The 10,044-nt window shown below is 40.2% G+C and overlaps 1 protein-coding gene across 1 annotated transcript in view; it reads left to right on the forward strand.

Moving 5' to 3' along the window:
* The window catches only part of TTC23L (tetratricopeptide repeat domain 23 like), a 56,578-nt gene that overhangs the window by 44,719 nt on the left and 1,815 nt on the right, over window positions 1-10,044 (forward strand). Inside the window, exons 12-13 of the mRNA XM_082379621.1 lie at window positions 734-883; window positions 4,423-4,505. Coding sequence (XP_082235747.1) covers window positions 734-883; window positions 4,423-4,505 — 233 coding nt within the window. The remainder of the gene's footprint in view (window positions 1-733; window positions 884-4,422; window positions 4,506-10,044) is intronic.

Below are 10,044 nucleotides of genomic sequence, written 5' to 3' on the forward strand. Positions count from 1 at the left end.
AATAACTATACCTCTTCACTCCCTCTAAAGAAAACACATTGGGAAATCCAATGAGTACAAGCAATGTTGTTCTATAAATAACTTCCAATGTATACTTAATTTTTCTCTAAATCATATGCTGTATAGTAAGTAGTTAAGAGTGAGAGTTGAGCTGAAAGACAACTGGCCTGGACTTTAAAAAAAAAAAATGCCAATATTATGAAAGGGCAGAACTGCTACAGATTAAAGAAGACTAAAGGATTGTGAAAACTAAATGCAATATGTGATTCTTCATTGGATATTAGATTTTTAAAGTTATAAAGAACATTATTGGACAATTGGGAAATTTGAATACAGAGCATATATTAATATTATATCAATGTAAAAAATTTTGAGAGTGATAATGTTATTGTAGTTATGTAGGAAAATGTTCTTGTTCTAAGAAGATACATGCTTAAGTATTTAGGGGTAAAGTATCTTAAGCACAACTTATTTTCAACAAAAATATATATGTGTATGTATTTATATATGTATATAAAAATGTTACCTATTACATATACATATAATTTTTTAAAGACAAAGCAAATGTGGCAAAATGATAGCCAGTTGGTGAATCTAGGTTAAAGTATTATGTGTATTCATTCTATTCTTTCAGTTTTTTGCAAGGTTTGAAAAGCTCATGGAATACAACCAGTGTGCTCCTTCAGAATTACCACGTGAATTAAAAATATGTACAATTTTTTTTATCCCCTAGGAGGCTTACAGACTGCTAAAGGCTTTATTGAAGTCTCAGGTCATCAGCTGTGGTGACTGTAGTAAAAAAGTGGCTGAAACTTTTTATAACATGGGCAGGATCTGCTTTGCCAAAGGAGAGCTCCGAACGGCAATTCAGCTGCTAAGGAAGGTGAATACTGGCTGGTTTTTTACATTTGCTCCCAGGCCTGTAAGCAAAATGTGAGGGGAGATGTGTGTGTGTGTGTTTTCCCTTCCCTTCCCTCTCTCTCTCCTTCCTTTTTTTTTCTTCCTTCTCTTTTTCTTTTCTTTTTTTTTTAAAGTAAAGTGTTCTCTTTTGAAAATTCTTCACATTCTTAGATGTGCTAAGGGAGAATATGACTACAGAAACTTTTGTTGTATCTGTGCCTGGACCAGAGTTTTAGAAGAGTAATACCCTAATCCTGGAAACTTGGTATGGCAGTAGCAGAATCTTGTGAAAGCACCAAAGGTTGTGTTGGAATAAGGAACACCTTGTCTAGCCATCATTACCCTAGCACTGATTCCCCTTCCAGGGAGCTCAGACAACCCTGGAAGTTCATTGCCTAGTAGTAGGATGTGGCAAGAGATGTGACTAACAGTTGTTCAGCCAGTCAGCATACTAACAGCCCAAGCTAAAGACTAGGTAAGATCGGTAGTGATGTCTCTACATAAAACCCAAATTAGTTCAATGTCAGAGGAAAAGTTGGTAAAGATCAACTGATATTCAAGAGGGCAGAGTCAAAAGCAATCCACACATGGAAATTCCCTGGTGGTCCAGTGGTTAGGACTCTGTGATTTCACTCCAGGGGCCCCAGGTTCAGTCCCTGGTTAGGGAACTATGATCCCACAAGCTGTGCAGTGTGGCCAAAAAAAAAAGCAATACACACACACACACATGTATCGGCAGGTGTGGAGATATTTTATCTCATTTCAGGTTAACTTAATGTAATAAGTATGAAAACAGTAAATAACAGAAGAAAGGGGACTTTATTTTGAAGATTCAGAGAAAAAGAAAACCTTACGAAAATAAGTTGTAAGGATCAGAATAGCTTCTTCAACGGAAGCATAAACACATGGATGGCAGCTATGTAATGGGATTATAAACCTGTAAGGAGAGAAAACTTTAAAATGAAAGGATGACAATTTGAGGCCAAAAGATGAGATGAGATTAAAATGCTAAGGCTGAATTAAGAAGGAATTTCAGGGAAACAGGGAATTCCCTTGTGGTCCAATGGTTAGGACTCCGTGCTTTCACTGTTGGGGCCTGGGTTTGATCCCTGGTCAGGGAACTAAGGTCTCACAAGCCACGCAGCATGGCCAAAAAAACAAAAAAAAAAGAAAGAAAGAAAAAGAAAAAAAAGAAGGAATTTATTTCAGGGAAACAAGAAATTTAAAACATTCAAATCCACATTGAAAATAGGGAAGAGCATCTTAACATGCTGTAATGATGTTGAACAATATTTTCTCAGTCTAGAATTGCAAGAGTCAGTAAAAAACAAAACAAAAATGAAACAGAAAACAGACTCCTGAGTCCCACCTCAGACCATCAAATCAGATGTTCTTAGTGTCCAGACGACACTAAGTGTCCAGAATCTGCATTTTTAATACTTCTAGAGGTGTAATATCCTGTCAGTTTTAAGAAACAGTGATTTATATGACAAATTTGAAAAGCTTTCCTATAATGCAGAGGACAAGGAAGAATGTGTATAATGAGAAAGTAGCTGATGTGGAGGACAAAGTAGAGATTCAGCCAAAGAATTCTATGTTTTTCTGAAGAGGAACTATAATACTTGGAATAGAAACAGTAATCAAAGAAATCATTGGAGATAACTTTCCTGAAATGAAAAAAGACCCCAGCATATACACTGTAAGGGCTTACCATGTTCCATACAAAGTCAATGAAAGAGAGCCCCATCTGGATTTTACCAGCAATGAGTGTTTTTTTTTTTTAATTATTTATTTATTTATTTATTTTTGGCTGTGTTGGGTCTGCGTTTCTGTGCGAGGGCTTTTCTCTAGTTGCGGCAAGCGGGGGCCACTTTTCATCGCGGTGCGCAGGCCTCTCACTATCGCGGCCTCTCTTGTTGCGGAGCACAGGCTCCAGACGCGCAGGCTCAGCAGTTGTGGCTCATGGGCCTAGTTGCTCCGCAGCATGTGGGATCCTCCCAGACCAGGGCTCGAACCCGTGTGCCCTGCATTGGCAGGCAGATTCTCAACCACTGCGCCACCAGGGAAGCCCAACCAGCAATGAATGTTTGATGGCATGTCTACATCCTCCATCTGGAGTAGGGATTCAACGTGAATCTTTGGATGCCAGACATTGTGTGTTTTACCTTGTTGGTGTTGGATATTTTTGTATTTCTGTAAGTATTCTTGAACTTTGTTCTGGAAATCAGTTAAATTACTTTGTTGTGGAATTCAGCTAAATTACATTTTGGTCCTTTTAGGTCCTGCTTTTAAGATTGGTTAGATGGGAGTAGGGCTGCGTTTAGTCAAGGGCTAATTAACCCCCATTACTGAAGCAAAAGCCTCAGTACCTCTGAGTAGCCCACCCAATGCTCCATGACAATGAGTCTTTCCAGTTTGGCTGATGTGAAGAGGCCACTATACCTGGCCCTCTATAAACACAGGGCACTGTTCCCTCCAGTACCTTCAGATGATTCTTTTCTCAAGCCTTGGGCAGTTTTTACAGCTCTGTGTTAATCAGTACTCTGCTGAATACAGTTGTCCCTCGGTATCCATGGGGGATTGGTTCTAGGACTTCCCACCTGTCCCCCTCACCAACACCAAAGTCTGCAGATGCTCAAGTCCCTAGTATAAAATGTTGTAGTACGGTCGGCCCTCTGTATCTGCAGGTTCCCAGACTGAGGGCCAACCGCACTTGAAGGGGACACACTGCAGATACAGATATTCTTATTCTCTTTCTATGAAGCTGTCTCTCCTGTTACTCTGCCCTGAGAGTCTCCTGAGACTCTCAGCTCCATATCCTCAATTCAGGGCATCTGCTGAGCTCCACTTCCCTGCATCACAGCCTGGAGATGGTCTCAAAGCAGTAATCTGGGGCAATCATAGCGTTTATTTCACTTGCTTTCCCTCTCTCAGGGAACACTGTCCTTTGTTGCCTAATGTTCATTGTCTTGAAGATCGTTCCAAATATATTTCGTCTACTTTTTCTTTTCTGGTTGTTTCACGTGGGAGGGCAAATCTGGTGCCTATAATTCCATCTTGATTGGATAGAGAGGTCAGCAATAAAATTTACAATGGAAAACTGCCTAAGAGTAAAGTTATGTAGCATGAGAATGCAATTCAAGTTTGGGACACGTACACTGATTTCATTTATATCTACCCGTTTGATTACAGCTATTTGGAAAATCCTGGTGGAAACCACTGCGGGTTTTAGGTAGGCATGCTGTCGATTTTCAGGCCTGTTACTTTGGTTTTCCACAGCCACATATGGTAGTGGAAGCTTCAGTGAAGTGGAATGATACAGGTGCAGCACTAGGGGGACAGAGCCTTTGATTCAGAGTCCTTCCTCCTTGGAAAGGAACCAGGAGGAAGAGTAGTAGAGGCATCTGAAATGTAAACCTGTGACATCTCAGTTCCACTGGTGCTCTCCTGAGTCTGGTTTATAATGAAGGTGCTTGTTACTTGATTCTCTTTAAATTGTTATGCTTCTCAACTCGCCTACAGTGTCTGATAATTCAAATCCTCATATATGGACATGAGCACTGTAAAAGCAGAGACACAAACAACCTCCTTACCCTAATGCAGAGGTAAGTTCTGACCCTGATCATCAACCAGCTCTTCAGTGTGGATATATGGATAGCTTGGCCTCACCCAGCTTCATTCATTTAGGGGTGATTCACCTGTTATTCTTGTTAGTAAGGCAAAATGCCTACCTGTACTATGGATCTGGCCAAATCCTAAACTGCAGGTACCTAGTCAATTTCTAGTAGTCTCTCAGAACCCGATGTTACAGGGGTCTGCTGCAATATTATTTAGTATTTATGTCTCTTTCAATGCTGAGCATTGTAACCAAGTCCTACAAGACTGTTTCAGCTAACAGCTTGTGGTAGATACAAATTGGGTTTGTAACAAAGCAAGTGAAGGAATTCCCTGGCGGTCCAGTGGTTAGGACTCCATGCTTTCACTGGTGAGAGCCTGGGTTACATCCCTGGTGGGGGAACTAAGATCCTACAAGCCGGGGGCGTGGCCAGAAAAAAAAGTAAGTGAATATGTTAAACTTATCTTTCTTGCTAAACACACAAAATCTAAGTCCCTAAACATAAGGCAACTTTTGGGGGGAAACAGTTGTCTCCAAAGTTAAAAATAAAAGAGCCTCTTCAGATTCTTCTTAAAAAATGTTTAGAATTTCAGCCAAAGAAGAGTGTTTTGTGTAGACCTGCCCCCTTCTTGACCCTTGGCATATCACTGCTGTTTGTTCATCTCAGAATGATATTGATCCTGAACTGTTCTCTTTTGTTGAGTGTACACTAAATCTCTAAAACTGAGCTAGATCCTACTCATAAAGTATTTAATTTTTACAAATACCCTACATGATAGTTCTCATTTGACAGAAGGGGGCCTGATGTTCTATAAAAGAACATGCCTAAATTCACTTAAGTCTTGGAGGTTTGGACCCAAGCAAGTGTGACTCTAAAGGCCATGTGCTTTCCCCTTAGAGCCCTCTGACAAAGAGGGGTGTCATTATGGGGTGAGAGTTAGGACTCTGATTGCATTTCACTGGAGGTGGCTCACAGTTAGTACTTTCTCACTACGCTGGCCGGTGGGGGGACAAGATGAGCACAGAGAATACATCAGCCCATCGTGTCCCCATCCACCTCAGTCAGAGCCACACCTACAGGAGGCCCAACAGCAGACTGTCTCCTGCTTGATCTCACCCAGGAGAGAATGTTCTCTAGCCTCTCTCAGTGATGCCCACGGTAGGAGGGTATATGGGGAACTTTGCCCTCTGCCTGCTGGTGTATATGAAAGTATGTTTTCTTAGTAACCGTAACAGTATTAATAATAACGATAAGGTAGAACTTCTTCCAATCCCCTGATATTGTAACATACATATATTATTTCTGATTCATAAATAACCGTATTCTGTAGGTTGTTTTTTTTGTTTTTTGTTTTTAAGTAAGCAGTACCTTATTTTATTTTATTTATTTATTTTTGGCTGTGTTGGGTCTTTGTTTCTGTGCGAGGGCTTTCTCTAGTTGTGGCAAGCGGGGGCCACTCTTCATTGCGGTGCGCGGGCCTCTCACTATCGCGGCCTCTCTTGTTGCGGAGCACAGGCTCCAGATGCGCAGGCTCAGTAGTTGTGGCTCACGGGCCGAGTTGCTCCGCGGCATGTGGGATCTTTCCAGACCAGGGCTCGAACCCCTGTCCCCTGCATTGGCAGGCAGATTCTCAACCACTGCGCCACCAGGGAAGCCCCCGGTAGGTATTTTTATCTTACATGTTCAGGTGATGAAACTGAGACTCAGAAAGTTTGAATATCTTGTTTAAAAATCATCTAGCTGGTAAGTGTGGTAGGATTTGAACCCAGGTCTGTCATAGTTCAAAAATACACTGCCTTTCACTACATTAATAGGGATTCTGACTTTTGAGGAATTTGAGACTGCATATGGGGACACCTGATCAGCAGGCAAGTCCCCAGAACCTCGTTTTACATACGGGGGAACTGAGGACAGATATGTTCAAGTTGAATTACCCAGGAGGAGGCGGAGCTGGGATGGGAACCCAGGTCTCTAACTCCAGAATGTGCTCTCCGTGGGCAATGTAGCTTACTCTCTGAAGGCAGGCTGTCCGGATTTTAAATCAGGCTCTCTGACCTAGGTGAACTTACTTAACCTCTCTCAGCACCTTTATTCATCAGTGAAATAACAGTACCTTCCTCAAAAAGTGGATTTTCTGAGAAATAATAAGATCACATATAATACAGCACTTAGATCAGGGCCTGACAGGTCTTAAGTACTCAATAAATGTTGGCATAAGCATAATAATAAGAAGAATTATCTTTTTGAGATGCTGGAGATAATAGGTCAGAATGTTTCGATAAGAAGCTTCTATATATCACGCTATTATTATTTTATATTAAGAGTGATGGGAAAAGAGTATGTATTACTGGAGTCAGCCCTGTCATCTTAAACCTGCCTCTGCCACTTAATAAGTATATGACCTTGGAAAAATCACTTAACCTCTGAGCCTTGGTTTCTCCATCACTAAAATGCAAATAATAGCATATGACATAGAGTTGTGAGTTTTCAATAAAATAACATATATAACATGCATAGGCCAGTGCCTGGCAGAATATGTACTCAATGAATGTTAGCAAAACACATTTCCTTCCCCCTTCTTCTGCAGTACATGCCTTTTGCTTCCAGGGTAATAGGTCAGAATATTTGAAATCCTAATTGTGATTGATCGTTGGGCAGTATTAACAATATGTTTGTATGTTTGAGAATTAGATTGAGAATTTGAATCTTTGAACATATCTAAAGTACATTTTGTACACTGAAGGTAATAATAATGAAACTAAAAGTATAAAACATATAACTTCAGACAAGAAATGCATGTGTCCTCAAAACTGGAACAAAAGTTCTACTCAGCTTGTATTTAAAAAGAGAAACTTCAGAATAGCTATAGTGAATCCATTTCCTCAGTAGCTTGAAGTTGCTTTTCCCTTGAGTTTTTTTTTTTTTACTGTTCCTGGTTCCTTGTCCATGATTTGAAAAGAATGATAGGAGGAGGAGAAATTAGGAAGCATTGGTATAACCCAATTCAGACCCCAGGTAGTATGAGTTTCTTTTGGTTCTCAGAGGCTAATTCTTCTCTCTGTAAATGACAATGAGATCTAGACCTACCAAGAAAGCACATGTAAGGGGAAAAGAAGAGTCTTTTGAAGGACTCTGCTGTAGCAGAAGTCCAGTCAGTAAGATGTGAGCCCTGAAACAAGCTCATATCTCATTCCTCAAGAATTGCTGAGCAAAGCCATAGGCGTGGCTGCCAAAGCCCAGATGTCAAACAACAACACAACCACCACCAAACAAAAAACCCCACAAAAAACCCAGTACAGGAATTGTTCTCTTGGCTTGAGCATCTTGCTGGAATAATCAATCCCAGATGTTCTGGAACTCTGCTACTTTCCTGATGTGCTCTTGTGCTTTCTACCCCACCTCCTCTGGAAACCCAGTGACAACATTCACCGAACTTTCATTGCCAAGAGCCCAAATTCTTGGCTTTTGAAGCCTCTGCAAAGAAGTGAAAGCAGAACTGGCCCCATGAAATAGGAGTTGGTTTCCAAGGTTAAATGTTAGTTGCAAGGGCCTCAAATAAGATTTCAGTGTAAAGAAAAGGCACAGAAAATCTCAGATTTGGAAGTAAACTTTGAGATTGTTTAGTCTGACTTTTACCTAAGTCACAGATGGACTTCAGTTTTAATCATTTACATATCAACCTCCCTCTAAGCTCTAGAAATACTAAGATGTTTAAGATACAGTCCTTTCAAGAAAACAGACACACATGACCAGATTACAAGTTAGTCTGTAGTAAAGCTTTAATAGAAATATAAACAGAGGACAAGTAATAAATTGTAGGGCTGGAAATGTAGGTGGAGACAGTGTGTACGCAGCAGGCCGGTGGCTTGGTCTTCAAAGAAAAGTAAAACATCAACAGGTAGAAAAGCCAGAGGAGGGCATTTCAAGTAGCACAAACAACAGCATAGTGGCCTGGAGAGACTTGATATTTCTGAGGAGAAGCACGTGGCCTTGAGTTGTTGTAGCTGGAGGTACCTGAGTAGGAACGTGCTGGAGATGAGTTTGGAAAGATAAATTGGGGTCAGATTATGGAATGTAAAACATAAATTATATAATATGGTCATTCAAAAGCATGAAGTAGAGCTTTGACGACTCATGGAAAAATATCCCAGATATATTGTTAGAGGTAAAAACACACACACAAATAGATATTAGTATTATATATAGTATAACCCATAAATATACATAACTATATAATTAAGGAGGGTAACAGTAATCTCTGGGGTATGGAATTATGGAGGACTTTCAACTTGTGTTGAAATAATGTATATTATTTGACTTTTTTTTTTAACAACAAATATGTATTATACCTCTGATAATAAAAAAGAATAAAATTTTAAAAAGAGTATCACATACATGTCAAATATTGAGACAATATAATGTAGTGTTAAGGGAATGGACTAGAGCCAGATGCCTGAGTTACAATCAGTTTATTTATTAGCTGGGTGAGCTTGTCACAAGTCACTTTATTTCTCAGTTTTCTCACCTATAAAATGGGGATAATAATACCTACTTCATAAATGAGTTAATGAGTTAATGTAAGTACAACTCCTCAGAAAGATGCCTGACACATAGTGTGTGCTAATTAGAGGTGATGATGATAATGATGACTAATAAGCAGCCATACAGGCAAACAGGAAATCATCCCTGACATTAGAGTGAGCTGTACTGGTAGAACAGATTTTTAAGATTACTGTTTGTCCAGTACCTGTTTAAACACCTCCTCAAATCAGGAACTCACTCATTACCTGTCCAGGTGGCCCTTTCCATTACTGGACAGTTCTAACTGTTAGAATACAGTAGTCAAGGTCATGGACTTGAGTCAGACAGACCTGTGTCTGAATCCAGGCCCCTCTACTTTCTGTGTGCCGTAGGGCAAGTTATCCTAAGCCTCAGTTTTCTCTAATGAGGATTAGAATAGCATCTATAATATGGAGAGATAATAAAGAGTAAATGAGATTATTCACATAAAGCACTTCACATGGTGTTTGATATATGGTGAGTGCTCTATAAGTATTAGCTAGTGTTGCAGCTGTAGCCCGTCACCCAGACTTACCGGAAGTGTGACGGCATGGAACATGAGCCTCATCTTTGTCCTTGTTAGACACCTCTAGGACAGCTGCATGCAGAAAACTTATTTTGGTATAACTTTTGATAGGTCTTAAGCTGTAGGAGACAATAGAAGGAGCAAGGAAAACCATCCTTTTCTCTTTATAGGAGGGGGAAGAGGGAAGGTGCCTCAATGCCCATTAACCTATTAGTGATCTACCGTCTTCTTGGTCATGTGAACAAAAATAGCCTTTTCTGGGCTGAGGGGATGGGGAGAGAAAGCCAAAGAAAAGCAGGGTGGAAAAGGAGGATTTGGGGTGATTATTTCCAGAGAGAACTGCAGTTAAGTAGGAGAACAGGTGATACACTCAGTAAATTTTGTGTCAGCCAAACCAGTCTTGGGCAAGACCTTAGTGATGAAATTTATGACCCATAAACT

The sequence above is a fragment of the Balaenoptera borealis genome (genome assembly GCF_965194805.1).
Source record: "Balaenoptera borealis genome assembly, chromosome: 2".
Lineage (NCBI taxonomy): Eukaryota > Metazoa > Chordata > Mammalia > Artiodactyla > Balaenopteridae > Balaenoptera > Balaenoptera borealis.